This window comes from Cloeon dipterum, chromosome 2 (assembly GCF_949628265.1).
Source record: "Cloeon dipterum chromosome 2, ieCloDipt1.1, whole genome shotgun sequence".
In the NCBI taxonomy this organism is placed as follows: Eukaryota; Metazoa; Arthropoda; class Insecta; order Ephemeroptera; family Baetidae; genus Cloeon; species Cloeon dipterum.
In genome coordinates, this window is record NC_088787.1 from 4,313,022 (window position 1) to 4,330,743 (window position 17,722).

The 17,722-nt window shown below is 39.3% G+C and overlaps 2 protein-coding genes across 2 annotated transcripts; both read right to left on the reverse strand.

Moving 5' to 3' along the window:
- Window positions 1-8,907: 8,907 nt before the first annotated feature.
- Window positions 8,908-13,173, reverse strand: LOC135936361 (protein yellow-like). Its single transcript, XM_065479143.1, has 5 exons — window positions 13,093-13,173; window positions 11,414-11,741; window positions 10,342-10,943; window positions 10,043-10,187; window positions 8,908-9,361 (listed from the first exon to the last, which is right to left on the reverse strand). The coding sequence occupies exons 2-3, from the start codon at window positions 11,729-11,731 to the stop codon at window positions 10,509-10,511; spliced, it is 753 nt and encodes a 250-aa protein (XP_065335215.1). The 5' UTR covers window positions 11,732-11,741; window positions 13,093-13,173; the 3' UTR covers window positions 8,908-9,361; window positions 10,043-10,187; window positions 10,342-10,508.
- Window positions 13,174-14,367: 1,194 nt separating this feature from the next.
- On the reverse strand, window positions 14,368-17,319 carry LOC135937387 (protein yellow-like). Its single transcript, XM_065480538.1, has 4 exons — window positions 17,008-17,319; window positions 15,897-16,493; window positions 15,492-15,639; window positions 14,368-14,835 (listed from the first exon to the last, which is right to left on the reverse strand). Exons 1-4 carry the CDS (start codon window positions 17,317-17,319, stop codon window positions 14,507-14,509), a joined length of 1,386 nt encoding a protein of 461 aa, XP_065336610.1. The 3' UTR covers window positions 14,368-14,506.
- Window positions 17,320-17,722: the final 403 nt, after the last annotated feature.

Sequence of the window (17,722 nt, forward strand, 5' to 3'; positions counted from 1 at the left end):
CATATTAAATAAAATGCCGAAAATGGCGACCGTTCCCACAACCATATCAAATTTAACCATCTTAAGTTCAAGACCTTAACCAAAGGGAGAATTTAAGTCCAAAACTATCCCAAAAGGAGCTGGCTCGTGAAACGAATATTTTTTTCTTAAAGAACCTATCAACCTTTCACCATCTTGAATTTCAGTTAGTTAAGTGCATAAATATGTGACGAAAAATATTCGAAACTTTTCGTTTCAATCCCATTTGCCGTTAATTCCTTCAAGCAATAAAAGTGGGATACCAGCGGAAATGACCGGTTGTCCCCTCACATCAGTATAAATTTTATAATGAGCGTTTTGCCTCGCTCCTATGATCAATACATTAAAAAATAGTTTTAACTCTTGCTGGCAATTCTCTCGGTAAGACGACGCTTACACTTAGAAATCAAAAGGCTGCAAGCTAAATAAAAATAAGGTAATTTTGTTTCCCTAAATTTAATATAATTGTCTTTACGATTTAATTTTTAGATTCGAAATGACACAACCAGCATGACATTGTTGAGCGTTATTTGTACAATCACTTTCTTAATTATTAATTTCAATTTGATAATTTTGATGGTCAAAATGAAATGAAAGACGCTGCATAACTACTGTTCTCTGGTTATGCAACCTGCACGGCGCTTCTATCGAGCCGGATGCATAAATTTTGTCAGCAACTCTGGTGATATGAAAGATGCAAACCAAACACACTAAATAAATTTGCGAAAGTTTTTAATGCAAATAATTACAAAATAGATTTAGAATTTAATTTCAACATGTACATTTTTGAGAGCAGTGCAACTGAAAGTGGCTTATTGTGTATCGTGAACATTGAGAAGATGTTTTTCCATGTAACAGATGAGCATTTCCTTACCGCATAATGTGCACTTTCCACGGGCGCGATTCAAATGGGAAAATTTAATGTGCTTTGAAAGACTACCTTTCCAGATGAATTTCTTCTTACAGAAATCACATTCAAACTGACTATTGATCAATTTGTGTTTCATCGCCAAATGGTGTTTCAACGAGCTGAGGCATGAAAAGCTTTTGGGACAGTGCGCGCATTGCTTCAAATTCGCTGCGCTGTGTTTGTATTTCAGGTGACTTTTCAGGGTTACAGCACTTTTGAAGTAACATTTGCATGGTCTGCATTTGAAACCGCGATTCTTGTGTTGCAAACCACGCCACGAGTTGTTTCTGTGTGATCTTCTCACGTGGTAATGCAGCTGATACAGTTTTTGGAACGTCTTTGCGCATTTTTCACACTTAAACCGAGTTTTATTGCAAGTTTCACGGTGCATTTGATATAACCCTGAGCAGTCAAAAATGCTTTGACAGCGTCGGCATTTCTGCTTATTTAGGTGGTGGCGGAAGATTTGCGTAGTACCTTCTTCATCGCAAATTGAGCAAATTTTGAAAGAATGATCTTGACGGGCATGAACCTTCAGCAATTGCATCGAAGAAAATAATTTGTCACACTTTTTACACTTGATTGTCTTTGTCAAATGCTTCGCAGCAATGTGAATTTCCAAATGTATTTTTTGCTTTGCCCTATGCCCACAGTAATGGCATTCGTGGATTTTGGCCTCGACTTCCTCCTTGTGAGTTGAGTCCAAGTGAGATTTCATTTCATCAACAGTTTTGAAGTAAATTAGGCAACCTCGGAAAGTGCATTTCAACGTAAATTCAGCGTGAACACGACCAACATGCTTATGGAAGTGATCAATGCGCAGGAATTTCTTGTCACAAAAACAGCATTGAATAATTTTTTGTTCCTTCGGCATCTCGTGGAAATTCTTGACGTGCTCTGTTTTTTCCTCAATTGTGGGAAAATAGGTAGCACAGCTTCGTTTTACACACCTGATGGCGTTTTTGTGCGCATTATTTACGTGTTTCGCCAAGGTATTGCTATTTTTGTATGACTTCATGCAGTAGAAACATTTTATCTTCTTTTGCTCAGTTTCCGATTCTGATTCAGATTCTTCTTCTTCGCTCTCTGACTCATCAATTTCCTCCATCTGAACCCAGCACTGCTCAATTTTTCCATCTTGAAAAGAAATAAAAGTGATGTAAAAATGTTTTTTATTGAACGCGTTTTTAAATAATTTTACCAAAGTAAAATTTCCGCAGCTCTTTTGCCGCGTCATCCAAATAATCCAAATCCTGAGGCCACCAAGAATCAGCCCCAAAATACAAGCCGTGTTTGGCCAGAAACCTTTTAATACAAATTAGAGTAACGAATAAAAAAATAAAATTTTAATAGACTCACTCAACGTGCCAGATGCAAAAGTAGCAAATTAGGTCTTCGTCCTGGATTTCCTCAGCAAATTCGTAGCCGGTGACGTTCAGTAACCAAGTCTGCAGCTTCTCCTTGTCCACGTGGACTGCCTGGACAGCTCCGTCCGCCGTCGGACGCTCGCACAAAACGCAGAGTGGCCTCGCGGACGACATTTCCGAGCGAGGTCCTTCAAAGCAATGAATTGTAAAGAGAAGAAGAAAGGTCGTTCAAGTTCACGAAAATGCGCTTTCTAATTTTGAGGAATTTCGAATATTTTTCCTTCAATCTTAAACATTCAAGGAATTTTGCTGGATATTTTTCGTCAGCGCGAGTCACTTGAGCCTATTCTCATAGCCATGCTACTAAAAGGGTTGACGGCTCAGTCAGCACGTCCGAAAATCTAAGCAGGGTCGTGTTTTTTAAATGCATACCTTTGGATATTTATTGTAGTGGACGTCGACGCAAGGTCTACAGAGCGGCTACCCAAAGGTGGAGCAGGGGGAAAGAAAAAGAGCCAGCGTCGTGCACGGTCTGCTGTCGGAAGGAGAGTCTGCTGGAGTCGGCGCTCAGAATGCGTGAATGTCTCTAGCCCTCTCCGTGAGGGGTAGTTTTGTAGCTCAGGTTCCTCCCTTTGCTCCCCCTTTGGGCGCCCTAATAGTGAACATCGTTTACATCGATAACATTAATATCGATCGAATTCTCGTCAGGCAAACTCCTGACAGGAGTATTTTTTTCTACGAAATCAAGGAAAACATTTTCCACAGATATTATGGATGCATCATCTATTTGAATTCTAATAACTGCTATAACAATGCTTTATATTATGATTATAAAATGGAAAAACAAAAGTTTAAAATTAAAATTTGGTATTTAGGTAAGTTCCATGTTTTTTCCAAGAGCATCCGCTTTTAGTCCTAAATTGTTTTATTTAAATTTAAAAAGAAAACCAGAGTCATGAATCTTTACTTTCAGCCGTTTTTTTGTCCACCAGTCTGAATTATGGGACAGAAAAAGCCAACAACTTATTTTACAAGCTAAATAGCTGCGTGAATAAAATAGCAAAATGCAGATCTGCGGTTCAATTTTAATTTTCCGTTCTTATTCAAGAAAATTATACTGCCTGTCACTTTGTATTTGAGTCGAGCTTGGAACACAGAGACACGTGGCGTGCAGTGATTGAATTAGAGAGAGGTAACAATTTGCTGACGTCACACTTGGTGCGAATGCGAAGAACGAGGGTATCGATTGTTTTGTTGTCGTGGGCTGATTCTTCGCCACGAGAATCTTGCTTTCTCATACTTGAGCCGGGCCATTGTTGCAGGCGAAAAGAGCTGCTTCTTTTTCTCAATGTGATGAATAGCATTGTTTGTCTTTTACCGCCTTCAGATCGAGCAGGCAATGCAACCAGCAACTAAAGTTGCTCGCGACTCATTTGTGACGTCGCAGCAGCATGAATGGATTGGAGGAGGGGGAGGTGGAGGTGGAGGTAGGAGGAAGTAGGCCAACAGCGCCACCAATAAATGGATGAATGTATGACATTCTCAGTCAGGAAAAGGGAACCTGACTGACTGATTGGGAGTGTAAAGGCTGCGCAAAAATTATTTAAAATATAGAATTTTTAGCAGTCAGAATATTTTTATTGCATTTAAAAACTGTATACTAAATTATATTTTTTAAGGGCCAATCTGGCTTCCGTGCAAACTTTATTTAGTTCGTTTATGAGAAAAAATACCCATTGGTCAAAGTATGTCCAGTCAAGGGGAAATCTAAAAAAAAATTAAAAAATATGGTTGATTGGAAACTGGTTTTTATATTTCATTCCAAATATTTTCAACAGGCCCAAATTAAAACAAGCTTAAAAAGACAAATAAAAGATCTGAACATGGGGTTCAGGGTTTAAACATAAAAATCTTTAAATTTTGTGTTCAATAAAAACCATGTTTGGTGCAAAGTGGTGAGATTCAGGACTTCTGGAACGAAGCGAAAAAAATATTAAACAATAACACAATAACAACTATGCAGGCCCGGACTGGCTTGAAAATTCAACCAGGGTATTGCTGGTTCTGCCAGCCTTTTATTGACCCTTTTCATTTTGGAGCTAGCTTCTATATGGCCTATTTTAGCAGTAGCCAACCGGTGCACCTGATGGCCAATCCGGCCCTGATATCAGGCAACCGTTTGAACTTCGAGACATATCAGTTTCTCGGCGCGCCATTCAGTTTCAAAGAGAAAAGAGAGAACTATCGCCTTCATCTTTACCGTTTATTTGGAATAGAAAGAAAGACTAGGAGATTAAATGTTTACCTAAACACAAACACCTTTTTAGATAAATTATCAATATGTGAGAAAAATAAAAATTGGGAAAGAAATAGAATATTTATTTGCTTCAAGATTATATTTAAATCTTTACTATGATCGATTGTCTTGCTGAAGTATTAGTCCCGAAAATCCCTCTCCTTTTCGTTTACCCTGTAATCCACCTGACTACCCTGACGAACTGCAGCTGTTTCGTTCTCATTCGCGCCATTTCGAGTTGCCGTGATGCCGCTGGTAAAGCCGCTCTGCCGCGTTTGTGAGCGTCCGACGCCGGACGGCGCTGTCCAGGCTGTCCAATTAGACAAGGAGAAGCTGCAGACTTGGCTCTTGAACGTCTGCGGCTACGAATTTGCAGAGGAAATCGAGGATCACGACCTAATTTGCTACTTTTGCATTTGGCACGCGGAGTGAGCAGCAGTTGAATTAATTTTATTTTCATTATAGTGACGTATTTTTTATTTCAAGGTTTCTATCCCGAGATGTTCGCGAGTTTGAAGCTTTGCCATGGTGGCCACCGGATCAGGATTATTTGGACGACGTGGAGATGGAGCTGAGGAGGAAATATTTAGGTACACGAGATTGTATATTTTATTTCATAACTAGAATGGAACGTATTAATAGCACAATTAATGACGTGTAGCAAAGGGGACAATAGGAAAGAATACTGAATTCAGAATAACAATAATGTGATTTATGTAATATAGGGCTTACAAAAAACATAGTACCTAATGCGATCACAATACATTGAGAAGTATCTTTGTTTTATACATAATTTAGTTTCACGACAACTAGCTGCTAAAACTATGCTTTTACTTCGTTTGACGGTATTTTTGACCTTGATTTCAATATCTATCTCCAAAAATGATGTGTCGAGATGTATTTTAATATAATAAGTTTTAACGATTAAAATTTTAGCTTTTAACTCTATTTGAACTAAACTAATTGTTTCAGAAGGAAAAATAGAGCAGTGCTGGGTGCAGCTTGAAAAGATTGAGATGCCGAAAAGCGAGAAGGAACAAAATGCAGAGCAAGAGGCATTGCCGAACGATCGAGATTGCGGGAGAAAATGCTTTTACTGTGGACAAGTTGTCGCAAACATTAGCAGTCACATGAGATGTATGCACGAGAATGCCATCAGATGTGACAATCATAAATGTTTCACATATTTCCACACTGTCGAGGAAAAGGAGAGCCATACCAAGGAAGTGCATGAAAAGTCCCAAGCAAAGAAATTGTTCAAGTGCAATTTTTGCGAGAAAAAATTTCGGAAATCCTCACACATTAGAGAGCATATCCGTCGGGTTCATTCTGAGTTTCGCGTTAGATGCAAATTCTTGGGTTGCCTCTGTTATTTCAAAACCGAACCTGAAATGACTGTCCACTTTGAAGCTGTTCACAAGAAAGAAGACGAAGCAAAAGCCTTCAACTGCCATTATTGCCAGCACAAATCTAAAACTAAATGGGACTTGTCGTACCACGTTTCTTGTTTGCATTTGACAAAGACAATCAAGTGCGAAAAATGCCGCAAAATGTTTTCTACAAGGCAGATTTTAGCAGAACATGAAAGACTGAATCATAAGTTGCGGGTGTGCTCAATTTGCAATTCAGATGTTGCTGTTGGAAAAATTAGTCACCATTTGATAAGAATGAACTGCAAGCGCTGCAAGAATGAATTTGAATGCTCAGGTTTGTACCAGTCGCACTGGAAAAAGTGCAAAACAACTCTTCTCAAATGTGACAACTGCCCAAAGGCTTTTAAATTTCTTGCTTTGTTGGATTACCACGTGAAAAGGAAACACAGAAACAATTCTTGGCTTGGTTTGCAGTACAAAAATCTTGGATTCAAGTGCGAGCCGTGCAAAAGGTTCTACAAAAGTGAAAACATACTGAAAATCCACTTGAATCACATCCACAAGAAACTGAATTTGAAGCACTGCGCGCACTGTCAAAAAAGCTTCACTGATTTCTCACGCTTGAAAAACCACTTGGCTTCGAAACACAATTTGATTGAACGCAAATTCGAATGCGGTGAGTGCCAGAAGAAGTTTGTATCTTCACGTTTTCTGGCTTTACACAAAAAATGTACCCATTTGCAGAGAAAAAAACTGAAATCGTGTAACGTGTGTGGAAAATTAATGGGTGAAAAGTCGATGAAACTCCATTTATTAGCGATTCATGGCATGGAAAGTGCGTGAGAAACGTCCGTTCATTTGTCGAGAGTAATAATCATCTGTTAAAAATATTTAGAGTTTGATTTGGATTACTATTATTTCATGATTAGATGTCCTTATAACGGTTTCAGCTACTGTAATATTTGTTTTCCATTCCTGTGTTGAACTGTAGGTGTAGAGACATATTCGATGTACGAACCATATTTTCTGCTCAATCCAACTATCCCCTTTTGTCCCTCTTTTGTACTTCATCTTCTGTAGTTATAAGCGTTAATTCTGCAATCTTTGTATTTTACTTTCAAATAAATCGTGGTAGAGGGAAAACGCAAAAAGTCTTAATTAACTAAATAATAACCAATCCTTTATTATTCAATATTAAATACATTATTATCAGTTTTCTAAGTCTCTAGTCAAACAGAACATCGTGCGTCTTATTATTGGACACTTTTTGTTTAAAGCTCATATTTGGTGGCAAAGAGACAGCTGATTCTTCCAAAGCACCTGAGCCAGGTTTAGTTTTCAGCGCCATCGCTCGGATTTAAAAGGAAACATAGGACAGAAGGAGGCACAACGTGAAATCGAATTCATCCCACTCGTAGACGGTTGTGAAGTTTATGAAGTTTTGACGCCGTTGGCCACACAGATGGCAGCAACCAACGGAGACACTTTATTCGAGCTGAAAGAACAAAAAATCATATTTAAATCCTTTTTTTTAATAAAAATGTGTTGCCTTTGAACATTTTGGGAAATTTTAGAAAAAAACAGTATTTTATATCTGCGCCAGCCAGCCAGCTTTTTTTATTTCCACGTGCCTGAATTATAAATTTCCTCATCGTTACAATTATTTTTAGTAATTTCAAGCACATTGGCAATACTCGGCCACGATTTGAGACCTTTCCCTTCACTGACCTTGCTCAGGTCACGTGACCTGAGATTTAACAGCGGCGGTGTTGCCGCAGCCGCCTCGAATGACCCAAGCAATAAAAGTAGGCGCTTGCTCCTTGTTTTAATTTCCAAAATACAAGAGAATTATTTGCTTCCCTCTACTATATGGTTCAGTGTGTTTTAGAGAGGCAACTGTTGTCACGGCGTTGTCAAAGCTCACGCCGACAGCGCAAATTCCGCGTTGCTCGCGTCTGTCCGGCGTCTATAGTGGCCATCCGGCGCTCTGTTTTGGTTTTGTGCTCGCACCCGATGAATGCTGATATTTTTGTGTCTCGCCTCACTCGAGTCCTTACCTTTTACACTTGTTTTCTGACATTCAAACTAATTTCCTCACGAGATCCGTGGCTACAAAATTACAAAAATTAATAAAAAGCCACTCGAATGCACTCAATCAAATTGTGAAATTGGCCAAAATGGAAAATAAAAAATTCAATTATTTCCGGACGGGGAGCTATAATGGGTTCTTGCATGTTTCATCGCATGCGTAGGTCCAACACCGGTCTGCAATCCGAATTTGAGATTTTTTGTACCCATTGAAAAATTAAAATGAATTTTTTTTTTCAATTTTTTCTCTAGCGCACACGCGAAAAATGGTTTTGTTTTTTTATTAAAATTCAGCCGTTTGTCCGATCTTTGACCACGAACCCTCATCAGACACGTCTTGGACGGGGCGTTGGCCTGAGATACCCTAACGACCTTTTTCAGGGTACCCCAACCTGAAATCCGCTCCCGGAAGGTTTTTAATGCTTTTTCAGCGATTTCGAGCACATTTGGCGGAAACTTATGGGCTATTTTTTAGCCTCAAATGACACCGACCTTCCTCAGGTCACGCAACCTGAACACGTCGCAATTGCAGCCTCCAACTAACTTGTCCAGAGGTGTCCCGTGATTATCACCGCCAAGTTGGCGAATAAATCTACACAGCAAAAATTCTGCCTCGCTGTAAGTATCAGTGGAGTTGCTCTCAATGTATTCAACCGGTTCGACAAAAGTGCAGAGAAAATTGCATAACGGAAGGCCTGTCATTTCTGCTTTAACACGAAAATTGATTTTTTAACAAATTAAGCAAATGACAGTCCAACGCACAGCAATGCCAAGCTGGCTGTTTAATTTTAAACGTCAAACGTATATTCAAGCATTAAATTATTTTATTAAATAAACGGAAACAAAATTACGGCCCTGTTTACAAAAGTTTTATTTTGATTAAGCTTTATCTTTCAGAAAATATTGCCAACAATTGTTAATTATGCGTGGCAGAACGCTCGATACATTTTCGTAGACATTTATTAGAAAATTAGACTGATAATCTCTAGATTAAAACATGGATTAGATAAACAAAACCAACACAGTTTAATTATATAAGGAATATTGCAATATATTTTTTTATTTAAATCGAAAATTCCTACAAATTAAAGATTATCATGTTGAAAAAAGCGATACACCATAAAGCGTTATAATCATCTATGTTTTTTTTTAATTAATCCCCAAGTAAAATGCAACACGCACTTTTTATTTTATGATATTCACAGTAGAAGACTGTTTGCTGTCCGGGAAAACGAGGTTGTCCATCGAAATGTGCCTGGAAGAGGTTTGCATTTTTCTCATCGTCAGGGTCAGCCACGCAATGGCAAGTCTGCAAAAGGATCAGGAACAGGAGAGGGATTAGACTCAGCATAGACCAAAAAATTGTATTTTAAATTAGATGTCTCAGCCAAACGCCGAGTTGCGACGCGCTATAGCCACCAGGGTTCACCAGTGGTGCAAAAGCCGGCTGGAAAAACCCAACAGTCTTGAGTTTTTCCGCATTTTTCGTAATTTATACCAAAAATAGTCGATTTTGGCTCCAAATGAGTCTAAAATTTCGGAAAATTACGTTGAGAGTGAAAATTTTCAGTCTCTTGGTGCAACCAGTGGCTTTAATACTGATTTTGAAAGATCCGCTTTTGGTCATCAATCATGAGAATTTTTTATTTTTAATAAGAATGCATGTGTTTTGAAAAAATGCGAAAAACAGTTTTTTGCAATGCAGTGGGTATTTCCCGGAAAAATGCGGGTTTTTGCGAACCACTGGTGAAAAATTAAAATGTGCCACCTATTTTAAATATATATAATTTAACAGCTGGGATTTTTCTCTTTGGGGACAAAAAATAAACGCACTGGAATTTTTATTGAAAATATCTAAAATTGATACATGAGTTTTTTATCCAAAAATGTCGAACTATAAGCAAGTGAAATTTTCCTACATCTAAAAAATTCAGCACAAAGTTTTACCGTGTTTCTCTCGCAATGGAAAGTGCACTTGAATGTTATTTACCTGCGTCGACTGCAGCCTTGAGTAGTTTATGCCTCAAAGCCCTAATCCTACCCACAGCTACATATCTCTCCATCATCCATAAAATGCCGTTTGTGTCCAAGGCAAAAGTAAATGGCCAATTAACAGCATCATCCAGTTTTCCGACCTAAAAGAGTGCAGTGATTTGATATTGTTAGCCGATAACAAAGCAGAAATTGTGGGTTTTGTGGTGGGTTTTATAAATAATTTTCGGGTTTTATAAAACTTTCAAGTTTGTACGGCAGAAACCAAAGTTTTGATTTTTAAAGGGGAATTTTCACCTCATGAAATCGCTGCTCTGTAAAGGGCTCTGAAATATTCCATTTGAAGAGGTAATTCTGGTTTAAAAAGGCAGCAAACAAGACATTGGATCTATCGATTAGCATTCTGTAAGGGTCTTCAGTCCATTTGCCGATGAACTTCACAGCAGCGCTTCCGCCTTCATTCTTCAGCTCAGAGACAGACACTGAATACAATTCATTGGAATCATATCTTCCAAAAGGTACAACAACTGCCTCGCTTCCCTGTTAGGAGAGAGGGCCAAGGAAAGCCAACGTCTCCCTGGTGTTTTCACTGACCAGGATTTGTCCATTTTTCGGTTGTAAACGATGAAGTGCTCAATTTGAGAGTCCGCGATGTACGCAAGGTAATCGTCTAGCGTTTTGTCCAGCACGATATCACGCAGGTACCTTTTATCATATGAATGAGAGACGACTGAGTCCGGGAACTGGTGGACGCGCTCGGTTGTGTCGTTGTTGACCAGGTTGAAAATCCAAATTTTGCATGGACAATTTCTGTTACCTTCATCAAGCACCCACAACCGACCATCAGAGTCCGTATCCATACCTCTCGCCACCTGAATAGTGTCGCAGTTGTCTTTTTCCTGGTAAGAGAAATAAAAACAGTTACTATTAATATGTTAACAGACTTTCTATTATTAATCGAAATTTAGCGATAAATTCTTAAAGAAGGAAATTAATTAACTATATACTTTTGAAAACTTAAAATAATTTTCTGGACGGAATGATCTCTGCCTTTTGTCTCGTCCAGTACGAGCAGACTCCAAAAATAAAAGAAAATCATTCCAACTGTATAATTTTGCGTTGAACCTCTCACTGATATAAAAAAAGTACAAAAATTGGGGAGAAACTACATAACTCTAAAGAGTGAAGCTTCAAATAAGTCTCGAGTTCGTCTCAGAAACGCAGTAATTTTAGAATTTGTCCAACATTTTAGTCGTCACTCTTGAAATACATACTTTCTGTGAAATGCGAGTTTACTTCACGTCAAATTTTCCAAATTTATTTTAATAGAGGCTTAAAAAGGTTTTTTAATTCAGACTTAGAGACTTACATGTAAATGCCAGGATTGGAAAGGAGCAAGCTTTGGAGGTGCAGTCGACGTGTCGCTCGTTGGGAGCCACACCAAAGTGGCGGGAATTCCGGGATTCGCATCAAGACTTAGAAACAGCCTTTCCCCAAAAACAGCCATATGTGCAGCATAAACATTGCCTGGCTTGTATTCATCTTTAATCTGTCCGATTGAAGTGTCCGCTCCTGATGGCCAGACGAAATCAAATGTGTCCCACTCCCACTCGTAGACGGTTGTGAAGTTGACGGCGTTTGCCAGGCACAGGCCAAGCAAAAAGATGGCAGCAACGAACGCAGACATTGTGTTCGAGCTGAAAGCAAAAATAAGAAGAGCATCAATAGTAAATTTTGTTGCGTTAAAATTATTTGATAAATTCCTTCATTCATTTTAGAACTCTAATTGAAAGACTGAGCGGAGGTAAAAATAGCAAAATTCTCCAAGGTATAAAAATTACGAGAAGCTGCGCGCTAGAAGGATCTTCGATCCTTCGAGTGTCTTGCGCCCTGCGGGCCACTGACCGTAGAGAATCACGCCACTCGCGTCGACTCGCGAGGTCAAGTGACGCAACCAGAGCGTGACCTGGCGAGGGTTGGCGTTTTGGCCTTGCACCTCAAGTGTGCTCGAAATTGCCGAAAAAAGCAAATAAATCGGCTCGGGAGCGGAGGTCAGGTCGGATACCCTGAAAAAAGTCGTCAGGGTAGGGCAGGTTGAAGCGTAGACCGAGACGTGTCCAACGAGGGTTCGTGGTCGACGATCGGACGAGTGATTGAATTTTGACAAAAATAAAGCCTTGTTTTTTGTATCGAAAAGGCTTTCAAAAAAATCATTGTGTAGTATTTAATTTATCCATTGGGCTCCACTGCCCACCCGCAGCTGCCAAACGCTCCGCCAAACGTCGTTAGGAAAAAATATACATAATAGAAGCCAACTCTGCGCTCGAAAATGCGGAAAAAGAATAAAAAACGTGCCTCTGGAGCGATCTCAGGTCTGGGTACCCTGAAAAAGGTCGTCAGGGTATTACCCATGAGAGCCGAGACGAATAGCTATCCGATGAGGGGTCGTGGTCGCGGATAGCACTAGCGGTCGAAATTTGCGGAAAATAAAACCATTCTCGGTTGCGGAGCCGTCGCTGCGGCCAACCCAAAAACACGAAAAAATCGAATTTTAATTTTTCTATTGTTTCGAAAAATCCCAAAATTGGTACGCAGACCCGTGTTGGTCATCAGCGACGGGTGGAACAAATGGCATTCCATTTGGGGTCCGAAAGCAAAAAATCCGCGCTGTGGGGCGATAAAGGCGCTCGATCTGCACGTCCTGTTCGCGCGCGTTATCGCTGCCCCACCGTGAACTTGAACCCGTTTATCTCGGACGCTCACTCCAATGAAATTATATCATGAAGAAAATAGCCAGGCAGTTTTTGAGTCCAGAAAATTAAAAAAAAAACACGTAGGAAACAGGGTTCTCATCAGTGGTGTGAAGCGCAAAAATGCACCACTGGGTTATCGCGCAAAAACCGTCTGGAAAAACCCACCTCATTTTTCGTATTTTAAACCAAAAATAGTCGATTTTCGCTCCAAGAGTCCGGAATTTTAATTTTCAACCCGAATCAAAAGCATAGACGAGTTTCATTAAAAGAGGCCAACACGAAACCTTTTCTTTACCTTGAATGCAGCAAAAACGCCCCCAAGTGTCAGCTGAGCCGAGACGCTGCCTTGACGACGTTTAGAGAGCGTCTAAATTGCGCTTTTACTTTCGATAACTCGTCGGGTCGGAGGTCGGAAATGACGTCATTTCGCGTGATAATTTTTTAGGCGATGAGAGAGTCGCAAATGAATTGCTCGCCAGGCGTTTCTCAATAAATAGGTTTTAGTTCTGAGGTAAATTTCATACTAACCAAAAATTAGCTATTGGCGAATTTTGGCGATTTTATCAAAACTTTGCTTTTTTACTGTTGGTGCCTCAATGAGCAGCGTAAATGAGCACCCCGCCGACCTCCTGGTCAATTTCTTTCCCTTTTGTGATTGAATCACCGCGGGGAGTAAACAGAAACTCAAATCTCGAGTGTGGTAATTGGGAATTTGATTAATTTTTTTCCGTTTTGCTGCTGCATTTTGGGCATTCTTTTAGCCCGGCTCGCAAACACACCAATTTTGGTCTCCGCCCATAGAAAAATTAAAAATAAATGTTTCACGTCTTTTTTTCGCCACGCGTAGTCTCCTACTCGCAAAAATATGGTTTTCTTTTCGTTGGTCCGATCGACGACCACGAACCCTCATCGGACAAGTTTCGGTCTGCGCTTCGATCTGGAATACCCTGACGACCTTTTTCAGGGTACCCCGGCCTGAATGGAGCTAGCAGAGCATTTTTCGTGTGCTTTCCCTGTCTGCTCCTTTTGTGGTTGGCCTCGAAAGTCACCATTCCAGCCTCCAAAACTTGTTCCGTGATTTTCAGTGCCATGCGTGTGCGCTTCACAGCAGAAATTCTGCTTCGCAATGTGTGCAACCGGCTCGACACAAGCGCAGAGAAAATTGCATAAGAAGAGGAAATATGCACCGCTTTACATTTCAGCATTAACACGAACATTGATTTTTAAACAAATTGCGATAAGGAATTTCTAACGCACAGCAAAATGTCAAGCTGGCTGTTTAATTTAAAATGTCAAACGTAATGCAAGCATGAAATTATTATATTTAATAAAGGTAAACTAAAGCAATTTACGCTCTGCTGTTTATGATAATATTATTTTGATTGCAAGCTTGTCAATTTTAAATTCCATCTTTTCGAGAAAATTGCCAATTTTTTTAAGAAAGCAAGGTAGAACGTTCAAGAAATTCTTGCAAGCCTTTATTACAAAATTTTTTAACATGACCAAGATCTCTAGATTTAAAAATAGATTATATAAGAAAAACGAACATAATTTTATTTATTATATAGAGGATAAATTTTTATTTAACTTGAAAAATTCATACAAATTGAAAAAAGGCAAAATAATATAGATTTATGATCATCTCTAGGTTTTTTAAACTAACCATTAATTAAAATGCAAACAAACTTTATTTGATATTAGTAAATTATTTATTGTCCGGGAAAACGGACAGTTCCGCAAGAGTTTCCTTCGAATTGCACCTGATATAGGTTTGCATTCTTCCCATTTTCAGGGTCAGCCACGCAACGACACGTCTGCAAAAGGATCAGGAAAGGGAGAGAGATTGAACTTTGTGGGCGGGGCTGCGTCTTCCCAATAAATTTACTCTGGGGACTCAAATTGATAAAGAAGACTCCGAGTAGACTCTGCGCTTCTCCAGTTTTTAAAGAGGGAGGAGGGGTTGATTCTTCACGAAGGGATGATGTGGATGATTCTATGATTTCCTGCTGTGCTGAGGTCTCATCAAGGGTCGCAGAAACTAAAATTGAATCAATTGGACATATTTTATGAACTGAAATTTAAAATTAAGCAAATAAATGAGCAAATATTCAAAATTCAAATCATTTTAGCCAGTTTAGATGGAATAACTGACTTAAAAATCATTGATTTTGTAGCAAAAGTACATTTTTTATCTTCTGAGAGAAAAAACTGACCAAATTTTCTCAAGAGAACATTTAATTTTCACTGAAGAGGAATTTTTCAAAAAGCAACTCCGAATCTCGGGTTCTAGCCATTAGAATTGCAAAGACCACCCACCGTATGTAGGACTCGTCCCAACCTGCCCTGACCAGGTTTAGGGGTGTCTATACCTTCCACCCCTCGGCATCTATTCTTCAACACCTTCGAAAATAGTAAAAAAGTATGGCATCTCAGGGGTGGAGGGTAAACACCCTTTCAGCTTGCCAGAACAAGTTGTGACGAGTTCAAGTCTCACCGTGAAAATAGGCTAATAAATAGCATAAAAATGGACATTGTGTAAAAAAGAGGGGAAATAAAAAATGAAGAAAAATCATTTAAAACACAGTTTAAATTTATCTGAAACCCAGTTTAGACTATTTTCCATAAAATACCCGTCTTTTTAGACAAATATTAAGTAAATTTATGTGGTCAAGCGCGATATTTGATTTAATTTACCTGTGGAAGCGCCGACTGCAGCCTTGAGTAGTTTATGCCTAGTCTTATTGACAATCCATCCACTACTTTCATCACTATCCGTCATCCATAAATTGCCGTTCTTGTCCAAGGCCAAAGTAAATGGCCGATAAGCATCAAGTCTTTCGAACTAAAAGAGAGAGCAGTGATTTGAATTTGTTTTACCTGATAACAAGGGAATAAAAAAAGACTTTTAACCTTTAAATAAAATTTCAACAAACACGGTTCACCAATTGTATCAATGTGTAAAAATGTTAGAAATCATGATAAAATTTATTTATTGATATTAGAGCTATGAACTTATTTTAGCTTTATTTTGAGGATTTTACAAAATTTTAACACATTACGAGCATACGGAAATTTCAGTTTTTGAAAGGAATTTTTTACCTCATGAAATCGCTGCTCTGCAAAGGGCTCCGAAATATTCCATTTGGAGAGGTAGTTGCAGAATGTAGTGGTGCCATACAAGAGATTGCCACTGTCGATTACCATTCTGTAAGGTGTTCCGCTCCACTCGCCGATTAATTTTACTGTAGCGTTCCCGCCTTCATTCTTCAGCTCAGACACAGACACCGAATACAGTTCTTTGGAACGATCTCTTCCAAGGAACAACTGTCTCGCTTCCCTGTTAGGAGAGAGGGCCAAGGAAATCCAACGTCTCCCTGGTGTTGCAACTGTCCAGGATTTGTCCATTTTCAGGCTGTAAACTGTGATGTGGTCAGATCTCAAGTCCGTGATATACGCAAAGTAATCGTCTTGCGTTTTGTCCAGCACTATATCAAGGAGTAATCTGTCATTTATTGAATTAGAGACGACCGTGGGCGGGAACTGGTGAACGCGCTCGGTTGTGTCGTTGTTGACCAGGTTGAAAATCCAAATTTTACTCGAACAATTGCTGCTACCGTCATCAAGCACCCACAATTGACCATCAGTGTCCATTTCCATACCTCTCGCCGCCTGAATAGTGTCGCAGTTGTCTTTTTCCTGGCAAGACAAATAAAAACAGTGTTTTACTGTTAATTTAAGCAGAATTTCTATTAATTAATCGAAATTTAGAGATAAATTCTTAAAGCAGCATGAAAAATCAAAGAAATAATACATTAAAAATAATTTTTAGGACCGAATGATCTCTGCCTTTTGTCTCGTTCAGTACGAGACTCCGTAAATTAAAAAAAAAACTTATTTTCTAAACCATTTCCCATTCGATAATTTTGCGTTGAACATCGTTAAAAAAACCCAAAAATTTGGGGAGAAAATATTCGATTTCACTGTCATTTAGTATATAATAATTTTTACTAAACAACTCGAAGGAGTATAAAGGTTCAAAGTTTCGAGTTTGCCTCAGAAAGGCAGTAAATTGAGAATTTAATGTCCAACATTTTAGACGTCACTGTTGAAATACTATACTTTCTGTGAAATGCGAGTTTTACTTCACGTCAAATTTCCAATTTATTCTAATACTGTAGAGGCTTAAAACGGTTTTAATTCAGAGACTTACATATAAATGCCAGGAAGGGAAAGGAGCAAGCTTTGGAGGTGCAGTCGACGTGCCGCTCGTTGGCAGCCACAACAAAGTGGAGGGAATTCCCGATTCCATATTAATGCTTAGAAACAGCCTTTGTCCAAAAACAGCCATGAATTGAAGATGAACATTCTCCGGCCTGTATTCGTCTTTAATCTGTCCAGTTGAAGTGTCCGCTCCTGATGGCCAGATGAAATCGAATTTGTCCCACTCGTAGACGGTTGTGAAGTTAATGGCGTTTGCCAGGCACAGGCCAAGCAAAAAGATGGCAGCAACGAACGCAGACATTGTGTTCGAGCTGAAAGCAAAAATAAAAAGAGTATCAAGAGTAAATTTTGTTGCGTTAAAATTATTTGATAAAGTCCTTCATTCACTCTAAATAAAAGACTGAGCGGAGGAAAAAGAAACAAAATTCTTTTTTATTTCTTAATTGTCCTGTGGGGTGGATGGTGATTTTGACGGTCTGGCACTTCATTCGGCAACGCCCCGCGTCGACTTGCCCGGTTTCAAGACAATCAACGCCGATTTGGCAATTTTTTACCCAGAATGATAGGGTGACGTTTTACTCGCGGGGCCCCTGCGATGGGAACGCCAGATTTTCCCGGCTCAGCAAAATAACGTTCGGAGGAGCACAACCTCCGCAGGTCGCCCAGACAGAATGGGAAAAAATCAGCACGCGCACCGTATTATA